The 18590-nt window shown below is 53.1% G+C and overlaps 1 protein-coding gene across 7 annotated transcripts in view; it reads right to left on the reverse strand.

Moving 5' to 3' along the window:
* The window catches only part of CAPN15 (calpain 15), a 56689-nt gene that overhangs the window by 24256 nt on the left and 13843 nt on the right, over positions 1-18590 (reverse strand). For 4 of the 7 annotated variants that reach the window (XM_069029922.1, XM_069029923.1, XM_069029925.1 and 1 more), the window contains one exon: positions 16090-16409. The exons of 2 other annotated variants lie outside the window; for them this stretch is intronic. In XM_069029922.1, coding sequence (XP_068886023.1) covers positions 16090-16265 — 176 coding nt within the window. In that variant the 5' untranslated portion in view covers positions 16266-16409. The remainder of the gene's footprint in view (positions 1-16089; positions 16410-18590) is intronic. One more of the 7 variants, XM_069029924.1, reaches the window with a different exon arrangement.

Below are 18590 nucleotides of genomic sequence, written 5' to 3' on the forward strand. Positions count from 1 at the left end.
TTAATACTACTGCTACACTAATTCATTTCAAATCATGGCAGGCTTTAATCTAAAAACCCAACAGAATCTGGAGTAGGAAAAGTGGGAGGGATGGCCAGAAGAGCTCAAAATGGAAGGATTTCAGATGAAAGGTGAGAGGGAATGGAATAGAGGACATCTCTTTGGATGTCTCATGTCTGGAGAGCGAGGCATGGGACAGGTTTGAGGAGCTGTAGGTGATGCTCTGAGAGCAGCTCCACACTCCCACCTCACTCTCACAGCCAGCATCACCAGCTCAGCTCCAAAACACCACCCTGTGCCTTCAGAGAGTAAATTACATCCCTTCTTCCCAGCATGAGAAGGAAATTCAAAGCCACTTGCTGTCTTTGAGGCCTGTGCTGCTGGGGGATGCTACACGAGTGCGGAGGTGGCTGCCTGCCCCTCATGTGGCCCCACAGGGGTTCTGGGGTGCTGGGAGCTATCGTGGCACAGGCCCAGCCACAGGGAAGGAGGTGGGAGGACACTGCCAAGCCCCTCTCTCCTTTTGTCCCGCCAGTTCCCAGCCCTACATCAGGCAGGCTGCTATTTGCTTCAGGAACAACCATCTTTTGCCCTAAATTCTCCCTGATTAAATAAATCAAGGCATAGCTCCAAGGTGCAATTAAGACAAAAACCAACAGTAATAAGAGCTTGGTACCATTTGGGATGGAGGGAGAGAGCAAGACTTGTGTTTCCATGAGGTCTGAGACTAAGGAGAGCGGGTCTGCAGCCTGGCAGGGGGAAGCAGAGCCCTCAACCTCCTCTTCCTCCCCTCCTACGGCTTTAACTTGGCCACTATCCCAGCTCCCAGCAGAGCTGCTGCCAGGAGCTCTTCCTGCAAACGAGGAAAGCTCTCAGGCCAAGCCCTGCAGTGGCACTGTCCCACGCCAGAGCAGGCAGAGCCCTTCCCGTGGCTGCCAGCGACGCTGGGGCACCTCGGGCAGGACCATCCCGGAGCTGGAAGGCAGCAGGGCACTGTGCTCCATGGCCAGCAGCTGTCAGGCTCCTCAGGATGATTAGCAGACCTTAATGAAGAGCTAAGCCAGTCCTGGACCTCAGGAAAGCAGCTCATGCTTAATATCTCAGCCAACAAGCTTTGCACTGATCTGCAGAGAGAAAGAAAGACCACCAGGGGACAGAGAAAGAGAGGAACTCTGGCAGCTCCTGGCATCCCTGGAGTTCAGTGTGTGGTCAGGGCACAGGAATGAAACCACTGCAGCTACACTACAAACATCACCTGGCAGCGAGGCAAAGGCAAGGACAGAGGCTCCCCCCAGAGCCACAGCCACCAACAGCACACCCTGCTGCCTCTCCACATGCCTGGGCATGTCACATCTCCTTTGGTGACAGAAGGTCAGACGGCAGAGGGCAAACCTGAACATCCCCTCTCCTACATCAGGAAGAGAACACCGATCCCAGCAGAGTTTGGTCACAGAGCAGAGTCCCAGCTGAACTGGGTACTGCAGCTTGCACACACACACACACACTCTCCACTGAGTCCTTGGCTCCCCACACAACTTCCCACTCCCTGCTAGGTGCTGCAAAAGGCACACCAAGGCCTGGTGCAGCTGCTGTGCTGGAGCCATGGACCTCCCACTGTGCTGACCTGGGCTGGAGAGGGGCTACCACGGACAGCAGGGGCTCTGGACAGCAGCAAACCCCACCAGCCTCGCAGATGGCTCCCACCTTTCCTGCTCCCGGAGCATCCACACCTTCTCCAGCTCTGTTCCCCTTCCCAGGTCATGTCAGGTCAAGCAGCTGAATGCAAGAGCACACAAAATTTGTTGCTGCATCAGGCAAGCTTTGGGGAGCCTGTTGCCAGCTGCAGCAGGCTCTGCTCCCCTTGCAGGCTTGGGGGGAGGAAGAGCAAGGAGGGGGAGAAGCGGCCTCAGATGCTGTTCGGACTCAGGGCAAAGGAACCAGCATCTCCCCACGCAGCAGGGGGAAGAAGCAATTTATTGTGACAAACGGTGAAAGCCTGCAGCAGGGTTGGCCCTTCCTGTCAAAGCTGGTGAACCACACCAAGAGAGGGGAGGGCCTGGCAGTCAAGTGGGATATGCATCACTCCCGGGGGGGAAACCATCAGCAGCTCAGGAGAACCAGGCTGCAAGAGATCCCTGCCTGCCCACCTGGGATGCTGGTGAGCACCGTGTGAGCCAGCCAGCCACCACTGCTGGTCCCCCACTCCCAGGGCTGCTAACTGCCACCTCTCAGTGTCCCCTGCTCCAGAGGGGTCATGCCTCAGCCCTTCAGCCTCAAAAAGGGGTTAAAGGTTTGGGCAGAAGTGTCTGGGATGGGACACAGGGTTCGGGAGCATCCAGCAATGTAGCGCAAGTGGGATGTTCATATCTGCAGCTTGAGCTCGTAAGTGAAGTTCTTGTTGGCTGTGGAGAGCTCACACTCCCAAACGACAGGAAAATAAAATTTTTAACTTTTAAGGGACCTGAAACAAGGAAAATCTGAGATGCCAGTTGTCTGGATTAGCCAGGTGAGAACAGGTAGAAGCCCCTCCTGAAGCAAAGGAATTCCAGTGTCCATTTGGTCTGTAGCGAATAGAGAGATGGCTGTGTCCTCCTCAGCTTGCAACACCTGCCTGGCTGCCACATTCCCTTTTTCCACAAAGTATCTGGTGGGGCTCCAGACAGAACTGGGACTGATTTTCCCACTGCAACCTAAGAAACACCATCAGCACCCAAAAAGAATACAGCTTCACACAGGCTTCCTGTACACACCTGTGCAGCTCTGTGCCTGCAGCAAATAGTGGTGTTTTGGAGAGCCTTGGATTCTCCTTCCATGGGGACTAGACAGCAGCCAAAGCACTGACAGACCACTAGGTCTAAGACAAATCCAGAAATGAAATGTGAATCTCTCCAGTCCTGGCAATGCACCTTCACCCTCCTCCAAACTCCTCTTACTGCACAGCAGAATCATTTCCAAACCTTTGGGTCAATCCTGAGCTGCTCCTTCCGAGCTGCAACAGCCACATGTGGGAGCACACACTTCCCTGCAGCCCAGAATAGAAAGCAGCTGGAGTTGCATCTGAACACTGCAATGGGAACATGAAAGACTCCCAGACACTCCTCTTTTTCCACTGAGCCCATTATGGGCTCTTCTCCCCGCTCTCACTTCACATACAGCTCCTTCAGCTGCCGATTTTCCACAGGTGCTGAACTTCCAGATGCTCCTGGAGGCTTTTCCATTTTTAAATTTATTCTATTTAAATAACAGGGGCTTATGGTTTATTACAGCTATTAAAGGGTGTGTGCATGGATGAGGGGGGAATCTGATGCTGAGATCCAGAAGGCCCCCAGGACCTCTGAGCACCCAGGCATTGGTGCCTGGTCCCAGAGGAGCAGAGCCAGCTCTGCCTGCAAACACCCGAGGGCTGTGATCGAGTTTCCAGCTCACCTACATCACATCAGGTTCTTCAGTGCTTGTGAGGAGGTTTATACCAGCCCAGGAGAGATTCAGGACAGCTGCCACCCCCTGAACAGGCCAAATCTCCAGGACAAGACCAGTGCCAGGATCCAACCAGGAGCTTATAAGGGCTTCCATCACCCCAGTTCCACTAACAACAGCTCTGTGCATGAGTTGGGTTAGCACAGCTGAAAAAAGATCCCACAACACACCAGCCCAGCTTCTCTTGGGAGAGAAAAGGATCCCAAGGGAAACCTGCTGATGTGTTTCTCACCCCAGCTGCCATGGTACCACAGGAGGAGCTCACAGACCTGGGCATGGAGATCCTTGGAAGAAGTTTTGATCAACTCTCTCCAGGTTCCATTTGAAACAGGCTTGAGAGCAGCACAAGCTGCTCTTTGAAGGAAGCCCAGGGATGTAGGATGCAGGATGTAGAGAGGGAGGCCCTTCAGCTGAGAAAGTGGGAAGGAGGGAAAGTACTGACAGGACTGATATCCACAGTTATGTCTCCCAATACAGCCTACCCTGCTCTCAGCAGGGAGGGGAGGAGGCAAGGAAAGGAGAAAGAAGTTGAACTCATTAAGCTTCTCTCTCATCTCAGGAGCTGGGACAGCTTCAGCAAGGAGGGTGGACTCGTGGGACCAAAGGACACTTGTTTCCATCCATTTAGCTCACCATACCTGAGCTATGTTTGAACAGTCACTTCAAAAGCAACCCCTGAGGAAATCAGGCTGGATGAAGAGGAACCTCTACTTGTTGTTTTCATTTCTCTGTCTTTAAGCCACTTAAGGAATTTCTTTTTAAGTGAGGGTCTGTGGTCTGCCTCAAAGAGCCTGCACTCCCCAGAGCCCAGAGTGGGGTGAGGTGGCCATCTGGAGCCAGCACTGCAGGGACTTGTGGCCTTGTGCTTCTCTACAAAAAAAGAAACCCTGCTCCAAACCGCCAGAATCTCTCTGTTTTCTAACACACTGCTGCAGCAGGTGCCTCTCCCCTTTGTACCTCGGTTTTCTCACCGGTACATCACACAAAAAGCAAGTGGTGTCGACATCAGGCTGAGCTATCCTTGTGCCTTTCAACACTTGCCCAGTGTTTGAAGAATCCAGCATGGAAAATGCCTTTGAAGCTTCACATCCAGCCAAGAAGAGCCCAAGACGAAGGCACGGTCTATACTTTATCCTGGTCACGTAATCATGGAACCACAGAACGCATTGGAAGGGACCTCAAAGTCCATCTCATTCCATGGGACACCTTTCACTATCCCAGGTTGTTCCAAGCCCCATCCAACCTGTTCTGGGACACTTCCAGGGATCCAGGGGCAGCCACAGCTTCTCAGGGCAACCTGGGCCAGGGGCTCACCGCCCTCACAGGGAACAATTCCTTCCCAACATCAGGGTGGTCAAAGCTCAAAAGTGATGGAAGGGGGCTACAAACACACCCAAGGCCACAGAACGGGCAGCTGGAAAACGTTTGCTGGGACAAACAGCTCCTGGTGTGGGACTGTGCAGACAGATCCCCTGCATGGACTTAATGGCAAAAGTTTTGCCTTTCACACACCACTCAGAGCTGTTTTCCATCACTCCTCCTACCACAGCCCACAGAGGATACACACATTCTGCACCAGGTAACAAAAGCACCTGCATGTGCAGGGTAGTTTGGAGGGACAGGTCCATTTGCTCAGATGAAGACCACCTTGTACTGTCTTTAAGAACAGGGAACAACTTTAGGGTCACACACCTCAACAATAGCTTTTGGAACTTGTGCTGGCAGCCCTCCTATTCCATGTTTGAGGCTGTTTCACACCACTTCCCAACACAGCTGGTGTTTGAACTGAAGGCTGGTGTGGGAGAGTTTTCCTGTTTCCCAGGACTAGAGAGATGTGGGACTAAGGCTATGGGCCCATAGCTGGAAAGAGCCAGGAAAACCTGATGGGGCTGTAAACTCAGGACTCACACACATCCCCTTACTCCCACTGCAACTTCCTGCACATGGGGAGGCTGCAAGAGGAGATTTACTGGTGGCTGCCAAGCCAAATTGCTGCTCAGCTGAAGATTTATGCTGCAATTTGTAGTGCTGTTAAAATAGAACTGGAAGAGTGGTGGGGGAAAAGGAAGAGAGAATGAAAGAGAGGGGAGGGGAAATGGATCAGGAGCAACACCACAGCTCCAAAGCTGTCTGCTCCATCTCTCACATCTCCATTGAACCAAACACTCTGCATTTCCAGCTGCTGTGCTCCAGCCTTCAGACCCTGCAATGCCAATGCCTGGGCTCGCTTCGCAGTGGGGCACACGCAGGGTACAGTTAATAGAAATCCGTCCATCTCCACAGCCCCTGAACTGTCAGGCTCAATAAATACAGCTGGCAGAGAATGGCACAAAAGGGACAGGGCATCTGCAGGCTGGTGGCTGCTCACATGACTTCCACACTGCAGCCACCAAGGACGGGAGAAGGGATACCCCCATGCCAAATGTCACCCACTGCCTTCTCATTCTGGCACTGGTTAAACACCATTCCTACCTGCTGAGCTAAATTATGCCCTGCACCTCCAGGAACTTGCCAGCTCTGCACACCAGATCTGGTGGAAAAGGGCTGTCAAGTCATGGATCGATATCCCTGCATGTACACAGAGCCATGGGACTCCCCCACCGAGGCCCCCACTGCCCCCTCCTCTGAGGAGAAGCCAAGGAAAGGTCAGAGTGCCCTGCAGCTCCCAGGGAATCCTGGCTCTGCTCTGCACCACTGGGTGCTGACACACAGTCTCCAAAAAATCAAAAGCAAAACCTCTTTAGTGAACTTCAACAGAACAGCTTTCCTTTGACATCAGGGTAACTCCCCATGCCCTGAGCCAGCCCTCTGTCCTGTAGAGCCAAAGCCATGGAGGAATTTCAGAATGACAGCCAAGGAAACTTTGCCCTTTCAGCCCCTGGGCATCCCTGCAGAAAGAGCCAGGCCAGGCTCATTCCTCATTCCAGAAACCACCCTAGGACTGGGGGTTTCAGTTTACTGAGAGATCAAACTATGGATCCAAACTGACCCCCCAGGCACTGGGGAGCTCTCAAGTCCTGAAGGACCTCCTTGAGGTGCTCCAGCCAGCAATTGAGTGCAGTTCCTTCTTGCAAGGCATGGGAGAGGATGGGATCCTGTGCACAGGCTGAGTCCCACCAGCAGCAATGGATCTGTTTGTGTGTGTGCTCCTGACCTATAAAGGTCACTTCTCTTTGTCATGTGCCTGAACTTTAGAGGGGACAACTAGCCACAGCTCCCTAGAGGCTCAGTGGGATAAAACACACTGACCTTCCTGTGGTTTGGCTGGGAATGCTTCATCATGCACAGCCTACTTGGCATTTTCATTTCCTGGCACTGGTGGCTTCTAGGAGAGTCCTGTGCCAACCTTCAGTGCCAGTGTGCAGGTGAAATAGCTCTGGGTGTGCAGAGTTGATCCTGGCCTGTATCCTCTGGCACAGCATCCTGTGTAGGCAGTGACAGGGGCCCCCTCAGCACACAGTACCCCAGCTTAAAACCCTTCTGTGCACCTCCAGCCCCATCAAGCACCAAGTCAACGGTGCCTCAAGGCCACCCCTGGCAGTTGCCAGTCACAGATCACCCTTCAGGATCCCATCAGCAAATACCAGGCTCCAGGAGGACACAGGAGCACTGCAGCACACTAGAAGCCCACCATGGTCCCAGTGCCCCAGCAAACACAGGTTCAACACACGAATCCACGCTTGGCCTCAGATTCAGTTTGGTGTCACTGTGCCCTTTCAAAACAGGGGCTGTTTGGTTTCTCCAGCCTCTTGGACACAGAGGGGAGGATTTGGTGGGTTCTATGGAAGGGCCAGGAACAGAGCAGAACAGTGCTGTGCTGGGGCAGACTGAGCCACATGACCACCCAGCACCCCAACCTGCTCCTTCTGCTCATGTCCCAAGCTCTAGAGCTATTACCACCTTAACTGAGCCAGCAACACATCTGGCTGACTCCTGGAGCAGGCAGACAGGCTGGAATTAGCAGGGAAACCCCTCCAAGTTATACTGTACCCTGGAGGCCTCCAGGCTGGGTAATTCAGACTGTAGCACTGCTTACTGCCTTGTAAAGATGACACACACTTAAGTGTTTTGACAGCTGGAATCTCGAGGATGCTCCTGGCTGGAGCACGTGCCATTAACCCTTCTGAGTCCATGTGCCAGAGGGAAGCATCCTGCCAGCACAGCAACCCCAGAGAGGCCAGGCTTGGGCTGCTCCAACAGCTCAGTGTCCCTTCCCTGCAGCACAACACTGAGTTTTCTACCATGGAGAGCAGCTCCTGCTGTGGTTTAAAGCTCCTGAACCTCATCAAGTCACACACACGCTCACAGACAGCCCTGGGTAAGCTCAGAACACGTACTCCTCAAGGACACCCTGAAGGGCATCACTGCCAATCTGCATGGGACAGAAGAGGAAGGAACACACGTGCCCTGGAGACTGAAATGCTGCACCAGACACAGGGGCCCTGTCAGCTGCTGTGCCCTCCCCATCATACTGCCACCAAGAGCAGCCCCTGAGCAAGCCAGGGCTGCAGTGCCCACACCAGTGTGCCCAGAAGACATATTTGCTGTAGGAAAACATAACCCAGGGAAAACAGGTCTCTGGGTGAAGCTCTGCTGGAGATTCTCTAGGGCGTGTGTAAAGTGCTCAATGCCAGTCACTGCACATGCCACAGGGGCTGCTGGGCAAGACAGCAGCAATGACACTGGTCAGTCCATTCTGTGCCATGGGCTGCAGCCTGAAGCTCCTGCAAAACCAAAGTCTTTCCACATTTCAGAAGCACCAAGTGTTTCCATGTTTGTCCCTCCCCACAGATGGACACAACAGCTGTGGGTAAGGCAGCAGAAGCCGCCTCAGCTCCCAGGCAGAGAAGGTACAGTTGGTGGCATGGGTCCGATGGAATGTCCCAGTGCTGCATGGGGCACGTGCCAGCCAACACCAGGGCTCTGAACGAAAGGTGCCCTCTCCTTGGTGTACCAAGGAAGCAAGGGAAAAAAATACTGGTATGTATAAACATACACACACACACACACACACACACACGTCTGTCCATCTACCTACCTACAGCTTCACTTTTCCAAGGTAGGGAGATGAAAATCAGGTTTTAAGGAAGACAAAATATCCTGCTTGTGTCTGCCTTGTCCCCACTCCACAACTGGGGAATGTTGCTGAAGGCCAATGAGCATGGACACTGTCCTCTCCCACCAAACGTCAGCAAGAGCCAGCCTCCCAAAATCCCCTTTTGCTGTAACCAACCTGCCACGCTCCGAATGCCAGAGCCCAGCTCTGTGTAACCACAAGCCCCAGTGTGCGATGCACAGGGAGCACTGGGAGCAGCAGGGCTGGAACCTGAGTGTCTGCAGACCCAGCTGAGCTCTGCACTGCTCTGGGCAAGGGCAGGTGAGGCCCCTCCAGCTCCCTGCAAGCTGCTGACTTGGCAGCCTCCAAGCACCTGCAGCCCAAACTCTCCTCACCCCCCACACCGCTCCGGCTCTCCTGCTGCCAGTCCTGCCGCCATCCAGAAGGGCTCCGGGCTGCCTTCACACTCCACTTCCAGCTTCCTTCTGCTTTGGATGTCCTGCTGCAGCCTCAGAAATGCCATCTGTAACGCAGGAGCAGCTTCCTTCTCTTCGGATCAGTTCTCCACACCTCCTCGCGGTGACCTGGAGCACCCGCCCCTCGCAGGGACTCGGTGATGCCCGGGGGTGCTGTGAGCTGCACTGGCTGGCAAGGGGTGCTGGCTGAGATCCTGGTACCTTGCCAGGCAGAGCAGGAATGCTGGCAGGGTGAGAAAGACGGGAAGGTGCCCAAGTCACAGAAAAGCCCAGGGCAGTTTGTTTGAAGAAGAGTGGCTGAAAAGGCACGGCCACCTGGATGGGTTGTGGGTCCCTGGGCAGGAACAGAGAGATGCAGCACAGCTTGGCAAATGCAAACAGCATCCAAGCAGGGCTCCCCTTTCCTCTCTGTGCCCTTCTGTTGGCAGCAGCCCCGTGCTGAGGGTTGTTTCATCCCAGGGAACAAAGGCCTGCAGAGGGTTCATTTAGCACAGCCTCCCCTCCACACACAGCACCAGGCTCCGGCCGCGCTGGGATCAAGGCGGCCTTTCAGGGACAAGGGGCCAGGGATCACGGGGGAAGAGGCTGCAGGGAGGTGGGTGCAGCTCTGAGCATACCCCCCCCCCCTCACTGTTTCTGACTCATGTTAAGTCAGAGATGCCAGCCCAGAGCCACCAGTGTCAAACTGGATTAAGTTACTGGTTGGAGAAATCCAGCACGTGCCTTTCACAGCAACCAGTAGCTGGTAATCTGAGAGGGAAGCAATGGGCTCTGCAGTGATCCCAGGGAACACTGGGTGTAGAGAGGGAAGGGAGCTCCCTGCCCACCCAGAGAGCAGGAGGATATTCCTGCCTTCACCCCTCCTCTCACAAGCCCACAGCCTGAGGTCAGTGCAGGCCCATCTGCCTCCAGGACAGACGCTGCACACTGTTAGGGGGATGTGTTTGTGGCTTCCATCCTGATCCCAAGAGAAGCAATAACCCTCCAAACACACATTTTCCTGCATTTCCTCGATTCTCACAGCAGCTCTGCCAGGTTCCCGAGCTTCCCACTGTTGTCACATCCATCCACCAGCTCCTGCCAGAGGACTGAGACCTTTTCACAAATCCGAGCTACATGTGTGACACCTCTCAGGGGGACAAGCGATTTGCCATGAGGCATGAGACCACGTTCCTCCCTAGGCAGCCAAAGAAAGCCAAAGGAGCAATGCAGAAGGGTTACTCTGAAAAAAAAATATATCCCTGCTCTGGCTCCTCTTACTGTTCCCTGCTCTTAAAACATATAACAAACTCAAAAAATTCACCACCTACCAATTCCTCTCCCTTCCCACCCCCAACACACCTGGAAAAACACCAAGTACCAAAGGGCTCTCCCAGGCCCTCCACCCACACATTCCCACAGCACTGATTACCAGAGACCAGCTTCCTTCACAGCAAAACTGCATCTCCAGGGTCTCTTCCTGAAAGAGATGAAGACTGGATCTATGCACAGCCAAAGCTGGATGCTAAACTCCTTCATGCAATGCAGCATCCAAAGCAAAACTCCCCAACACCTGCACTTGGAGAAGGACCTGAACCCATGTTCCTGGAGCAAAAGCGCTCAGGTCCTGCTGACAGGAGCATCCCCAAACCAGGTAAAGGTGCTGGTTTTTCCTTTCTCCAGGCTGGCACTGTTGAATGGACAGGTCTGCTGTGCTCTCCATGCTGTGGCAGCAACATTGAGGCAAGAGGGTCGGGCATTTCTGCTCAGATTTGGCCAAGCCTGCTGCATAAGACGAGGATGTGTTCCAGCTGCCTCTGCCCTGGATTTGACCTCCTTTGAGGCAGGATGGCTCTTGTGGGACATGGAAATGAGGAAGGTTGGAGGGCACACAGGGAGCAAAGGGAGGTTTTGTTTGGGGATCTGCGGAGAACTCCGGTCTCCGCTGCTCTGCACCACCCTCCAAGTTATCCATGGCTCCAGAGCTATAAATAGCCCCAATTTAAACAACTAATAGGCTTTGTGACCGCTGGAGCAGCCAGCCTGGAGAGCGGATGGGCAGGGCTGGGAGCCTCAGGCAGATGAAACAGCATTCCATGCTGCCAACTCCTTGGCACTGCAACACCTCCTTGAGCAAGACACTGCTCCAGACACCGCGGGCTCTGGTGAGAACTGGTGAGCAAACAGCTCCAAGTTTGATTCCCATCAAACAAGTATGCACAACAACCTGCAGCATCTTTACTCAACCAAATCCCAGCTGAACTCCACAGCAACTTCCAGAGGGAGCACAACCCGCACAGGGATGCATCCACCTCGCTGAATGAAGCACCTGGGGAACACAAGCTCCACTCCTGTGTGATGAGCAGGCATGTCCTGAATGTGAGAGCTGATGGTGCCCTCGTGGTTTGGAAGAGTGGCTCCTTTTTCCCTCCTCATCCCTACTCTGTGGATACACAGTCAGAGCACGTGTTGGTGACCCCCAGCTGTTCCACAGCCACACCACAGCCATGTCTCTGTTCTCTGCATGGAGGCTTAGGAAGGGAGATGGACCAGCTAGATCCCAGAAATCCCTCCCAACCTCAACCAGTCAGTGATTCATAAAAGGTGCAAAATAAACTCTCTGAGCACACCCAAATCCATGCAGGTTGCTGATAAAACCCAGGGATCTGTGCCTGCCCCATCCCAGGTCTGTTGGGGCACCTGTACCTGCTGAGGCTGCCAGACCTCCCGAGGCCAGTGCCCAACCTGAGATCTGATGACAGCAAAGAGAAGCAGGAGATCCCCAGGTGATTCCCTGCAGTCACCTGATGCTTTACCAGGAGCTTTTCTTCCCAGAATCTCATTTCTCTAGGCCCTGGTTTCCCCAACAAGAAACACACAGAACCATTTAGTTGGGAAAAGCCCCCCAAGCAGATTGAGTCCAACTGTTCCCCCAGCACTGCCAAGACCACCAGTGACCCATGTCCCCAAGTGCCACATCCACATGCTTTTTGAATGCTTCCAGTGATGGTGACTCCACCACTGCCCTGGGCAGCCTGTTCCAATGCCTGACCATCTTTTCTGTGAGGAATTTTTTCCCCAATATCCAACCTGAACCTCCCCTGGCACAACTGGAGGCCTTTTCCCCCTGTCCTGTCCCTTGTTCCCTGGGAGCTGACCCTGACCCTCACCCAGCTGCACCATCCTGTCGGGGAGTTGTAGAGAGCAAGCAGGTCCCCCCTGAACCTCCTTTTCTGCAGACTGAACACTGTCCTGGTGTCCTCCAGACACTTCTGCTTGTGCTTCACTCAGAGCTGAAGTGCCACAGCACAGGAGAGTGGGAAGGAGCAGCACAGAGCCACATTCTCGCTCCACACAGCTCCCTGCCATACTTCCATAAGCCAGAGTCCCGTCACTAAAATCTCCACCAGCCTCAAAACAACTCAGAGCCCCCAGAAGAGGCCTCTGTGATGCTGCCCAGCAGTTGTGACTTGCTGCTGTTCATGTATTTAAGCCAAGGGCTCACAAACACCCAGGACACTCAGGCTTGCCTGGAGTTTCTCCTCAGAAGTAAGTGGTGCTTCTGAGGAGCAGGGGGTGACACAGCAAGTGCCCTCCCACCACCTGCCAACAACAAAAGCAGGTCCCCTCACTTCCCTCTAAAAGCAGGGAGATTTACATATTTTTAGCATACCATAATAATAAAATAAAAGAACAATAAAAGAGTGTGTTCATCCCTCCACAGTCATTGAAACCCAGAGGTATTTCATTCTGCAAAGGCTTTTATAGAAAAATACAAAGCCTTTGGGGAATGCTGTGGGAAAGCCCAGAAAATGAATATCCTCTGAAGGAGTTCAGAGAGCTTCAGCCAAAGCCAGCAGTGGGCAGAGACACTTAGATCAGCTGCACAGACCTTGCAACCCTTTCTCCAGAAAGCCCCTCCTAAACAGAGTGAAATCCAGAAGTTCTCAGTACTCAACAGGAGCCTATTCATGAATCCTGGGAGTGAGGAGTAGGTGAACAGGAACATTCCCTTAAATCTCACCAGGAAACAGTTCAGGAAACAGAGCCCCAATTCCCTCCTAACCCCTTACAATGTGGAAGGATACACCCTGGAGAGGTGCCACCACCACTTCCAGCAGCAGCAGGAGAAACCATCACGATCCCACAGCTCCCAAACCATTCCACTGTGGCAGCCACAGCAATGGAGCTGTGTCCTGCTGCCAGCACCAGGCTTGTGGCACTGCCCCTTCCTGCTCCCAGCTCCAGGAAGGGTTTGGCACGTCAGGAAGCTTGGCCATGATGGATCCCCAGGCTCAGCTGAACGCTCCCACCCAACAACAGCCCAGGCCAAGCACATGAGCAAAATGGAGCCCAAGGGGACTTGTAGCTGAGCCAGAATTTGTCTGGCTGCACGCAGGTATCAGGGCTGAATTAAACCCAACATCTTTGCCCTAAGCAGAGGTTTCTGCAGTCAGATCCCTGTAACATGCACCCAACACCTGGTACCTCCCATCTTACAGTAGCTGTGTCCTCCTGGCATGCTGGGAAAGGGCTCCTGGTTAAAGAAGGCTGACACACAGAGACTGTGCAGCCCTGTCCAGAAAAGACCAGGGACTCAAATCTGGTTGTTACAAGTCTGCTGCTTCTACCACTAAGGCCCTTTTCCTACTCCCTCCTGTCTCCCTGTCTTCAGCAGACAGGGAATTCCACACCATCAGCCTCACCCAGGCAACAGGAGACAGTGAAGCTGCCTCCCAGCTTCTAAAATCTTGAAAGCCAAACAGCACTGATTTCTCCCCATATTCCCACCCCCCACCACGAGGGGTGACTCCCCCAACTCCCCCATCAAGTACAGACCAAAGTCACTCGCTAAGTATTTGTGTCCCTGTTTTCCTGCCAAGGAAGGCTTGTGTTCATCCCTGAGACTGGAGCAGCTTGGCTCTGTGCTGCTCCACAGCAGCCAAAGCACTATCAGCTTTGAAGGCAGCTGCAGGCAGGGACAGAAAATCAGCAGGAAAAGCAAAGTCTATCCCAGAACTGCTGCCCGGCCTCAAATTGGCTCCCCAATACTCCACTTCCTCCCTACACTCCACGACTCCGGGGACGAGGACATGCACAGGCAGGATACCTACCCTGACTTGTTCTATTGACTTACTTAATTTTTTAAAAGAATATATTTATCTGTTCCTCTCTGGAAACCAATCATCCGCTGCTCCCTGGCCCTGCTATTCCCTGGGAGCGGCGGCCCTTTGATGCCTGCCAGCCTGGCTGATCTCAGCAGGTCTTTTGAACCCACTTCCATAATCACTGCCTGGAGCGAGTTCTTCCCACGCAACTCGCTGCTCAGTGAATCACGGCCGGTGATTTTCCTGTCTCCAGGAACCACGCAACACTGAGTCGGGATGAGTTCTGCTCTCCCTTTAGCAGGGGAAATAAGGAATTATCACAAAAGCCACTCCTGTCCCCACAGGACACCGGTGTTATCTGCGCCAAGACCAGCAGTTCCTGTTCTTGCCCCGACATCCGCTCCACCACCAAGGCTGGTTTTTCAGGAAATTTATTTCCACATGTCAAGATATCACTTAGTTCCTCAAGCTCCTCCAAGCTACAGACTTGGAGCTGTGAGCAGCCCCAGCTGCCACACACGAGGCTGCAGTGACACCGCCTTTTTTAGTGCCCAGGGCCAGGTGTGCACTGGAAGTTCCTAAATTTCAGTTCTGGCCATACCAGGGAGTTCATCTGTGAGCTGAGACACCTTCCCCAACTCCTCAAGGCAGCAGAAGGAAAACCAGCAGTCCAGAAGGGCTAATCCTGCAGGAAGGACCCAGCTCTGTTTGCAGGATCCATCTAAACTAGAGGGGACAAACCCCACAGCACAGATCACCAGCCAGAGCCGTGCACCAGCCACACAGGTTGGCACACACAGCAACAGAATTTGGGAACTGCACAAAATATCTTTTTTAAAGGTACTCAAGTCTATGCTAGAGAGTAAAGACAACAACAACTTGGTTTCACACTGTTCCCAGCTCAACAAGGAGACCCAAGACAGGGCCAGAAGGGAGCAAAGCCTGACATAGCTGGGAGGCTCTCAGAATCATGCACAGAGCTTGGGAAGCACATCCTGGGCCTCGCAGCAGCAGGAAGGCAGGAAAACGAGGACTGCACCACAGATACTGCACCATCATCACAGCAAACACCTCCAGGGGAAAGCCAGGACAGCTCAGGGACACTCAGAGCAAGCAGCTATTCCTAAATGACCAGCAGTTCCAAACAGACTCAAGCAGGTATGGACACCCATCCAGGCTGGAGTCCACACAAAGCAGGCATTAGGCAACGGCTCAAATGTTATCAGCACAAAACACGGCAGCCTCTGTAGCCAAGCCCCCGGGCAGAGGGGTTTTAGATGCTTTTTGACAAATCTCTCAACCTGTCAGAGGATGAATGCAGGACACCAGCCCTCCAACAACAAGATAAACTCCTCACTGCAAGTGGCTGATGTGGAAGGGGCAGAGGTAACAGCTCAGGGACACATCTGAGGTGCTGATTTCATGGAGGTGGGAAAGGAATTGAGGGCTGGAAACACTAATCTGTTTTTAAGAGTAATTCTGTTTTGGTGTGTTTCATTCTTGTGGATCTGTTATTCAAAAGCATTTCACTGCTTTTGCATGAAAACAGCTTCTCTGGCTCTTCTGAGTCCAGAAACTCCAGCAACTTATTGCCACCCAACCTGGAGACACAATCCTCCACCTGTGACACTACAGTGGGGTTGGGAGGCCAGAAAGAAGAGGAGCCACGAGAACGTGGCAAACAAGGAACTGAGATCCCATTCCCAGGCAGCCACCTTGACAATAGAGGTGAGTGAGGAAGAGCTGGGATGAGTCCTGCAGTCCATTCTGCAGGAAACATCAGCCACCCTGTGTAAAGCCAGCGTTTGGCATCACTCAGATCAGTGGGAATTTGGCTCTGGCTTCCCAAGGAACTGAGCCTCTGAATGAAGGGACCCAACACTCAGTAGGATGCAAAGCAACTCGTGTCCCAAAGGCAGCGCCCGGACTGAAGCTGAGAGGTGAGCAGGCGAGCGGGTGAGCAGGTGAGCAGGCTCCTTCCCCTCCTCCTTACCTTCGCAGCCGGTGCTGTAAGTGCTGGTGCTGCCGCGTTATAAGGGCACTTTCCCACACGGGGCCACCGGGACTGCTCCTATACCAGCCCACGGCCGGGTGCCCCGGGTAGGGCGAGCTACTGAAGCCATGGTCCGACTCCGTCTCTGCGGCCAGCGATGAGGCAGAGCTCCCCATGGTTCCCCCCTACCCAGGCCACGCTGAGATTTAGCCTAGGTTAGGTCCAAGCCAGTGGCATGGGCAGCTCGGGTGGAACAGGCGAGGCGCTGCGGCATGGGCTGCTGCAAAGATCCCAGCACGCTGGAGAAAGGAAGGTCGGTTCTGATCAGAGTTGGGAAAAAAAAACAACAAACAAACACAGAGAAAGGGGAAAAAAAAGGAAAGAAAAAGAGAGAAAGATAAGGTACGATTTCAGCAACAACCCTCCAGTTTTAAAGCCTATCAATGCATGCTCTGATCAGGGTCCCCCATCCCAGAGCTCACTGGGATGGGAAGGGCTGTGTCACTGAATCCAGCTTTTGCTGCTGGAGATGGGGAGTGTGGGGGCTCTAGAAGAAGCTCCTCCCAAGGTGAGCACCAGGAGTTCCCAGGCACAGGGAAGCACTGGCTGGTGGAGGGAAGCACAGCAGAGCCCAGCACAAAGCCCTTCACACACAGGAAAGAAGCAGAAAACGGGACAAGCAGGCCCACCTGGAGCCCAAACCAGCAGCCCTTGGGGACCACACACACCAGCTTAGTCTGGACTCTGACTGGCACACCAGTTTTAGTTACTTCAGCTACAAGGACTGGATGGCTTGTGTGCTTACATGTAAAATAAAATATCCCTCTTTTCCTGTTACCTGCTAACACCCCAGTAAGGCTGGAACTGGACAGACTGGGGATCTGCACAAGTATTTTCTATGACTATTTATTTTCAGCTCAAGCCAAGTTTCAGCTGATCCTGAGCATGCCCGTACCCACAGAAGCAGGTCTGGGGCTTTGCTCCTCCGTTTCTTCCTCTCTCTTTCCTACTTTTTGGAATTTATTCTTCAAGCATCCCCACAATTAAACTCCAGAAACATTTCATGTCCTCTGATATTCAAAGAAGTTTAAACACACACGTCTCTCCTTCAAGTGAAAAGGCAGGACAATCTGGATGCATGTCAGGAGCAATGGATCAAGGTAACATTTAACAGAGCAAAAAAGAAGAAGCAAGGAAGATGGAAAAATTAGCACAGCTGAGCTTATTCAACTACCCACCAGGATTTAAGGAGATGAATGAACCACAGAAAGACCTTTGCGAAGAAACCACTTTTGCCATAAAAAGGCTGAGATGAGGAGTTCTAAAATACAGTTTTTCAATCCCAGGATTGATCTAAGGGATCAAGAAAGGCCTTGATAGATAATAGACTCTCAAAAGCAGCAGCTCAAGGAGCAGGTGCAATTTTGCTACAAGCTCAATACCAGAATGTGCCTGCATTAGGTCATTAACTGGAGAATGTTAACTGCTCTGTCACAGTCTCTGCAGCCTACAAAGCCTGGACTAACCAAATAAATCTGAAAAAAGCCCAAGAACACAGTCTTCCCTACCTCCTCCTTGCTGTAATTGGTCTGCCTCACTGCTGTACATCAGCCCCACACCCCCATCATCCAACAGCAAGGTTTCACTGATTTCCCCAATCCAACCGAAGTGGATCCCTGGTGCTTCCCCTCTCATTTCGTGCTATTCAAGCAGTTAATTTGTAACAAATCTGATTTTCTGGCTAAAGGAAAGCCACGAGATGTGAGGGGAAGAGCACTTCCCAGTATCATCATCTCAGTCTATCTGGAGACATCAGTCATCCCACACCTGTGCAGTCTCTGGCTCTTCTGCCCCATCCCGGGGGCCCTACGTGCTCCAGCAGCAAAGGCACAGGGGATGCAACTCTGACACCTACTAGAAGAACAAACTGTCTCTTACCTCAAAACTCGGGTTCTATCATGATAAAGTAGATAAATAAAGGCAAGATGGGTAGAACAGCCTCTCACTGCAGGCTGAGCCAAACAGAGGAAGGATGCCCAGGCGTCAGCAGCCTTTTTCCCCCTCGAGTTGGCTTAAACTGCCACATAAAGCACTTCCACAGCCTGGTTCAAGACCATTTCCTCAAGCTGGTAAAGCAGAACCCTTTGCTTCCTCTTCCTGCCCATGGGAACGCCAGTTTTAGCTCATCCCAAGAGGAGACAGACATGCCTGCTGCCCGCATCGCTGCCGGCTCCCAACACGGTGCTGCTCTCCTGGCCCGTCTCCTCCGCCAGCTCCACACCAGGGAGCCGAACAGGCAGCTCCACTCCACAGGGAGGGGAAAGGCTGGGAGCCCTGCTTTAAAACCTGCAGTAAAACCCCACGGTGGGTGGAGTTGGGAGAGGAAGGGAGCTATAAATAGGTGGAGGATAACCTAGCTAAGTCGGAGTGATCTCCGAGACTGTCTGGTCTAACTGGGCTGCTTGGCTGTGAGTGCTGCGTGAAATCGGATTTCTCCAGGC

Source organism: Aphelocoma coerulescens, chromosome 14 (assembly GCF_041296385.1).
Source record: "Aphelocoma coerulescens isolate FSJ_1873_10779 chromosome 14, UR_Acoe_1.0, whole genome shotgun sequence".
NCBI classification, from domain to species: Eukaryota; Metazoa; Chordata; class Aves; order Passeriformes; family Corvidae; genus Aphelocoma; species Aphelocoma coerulescens.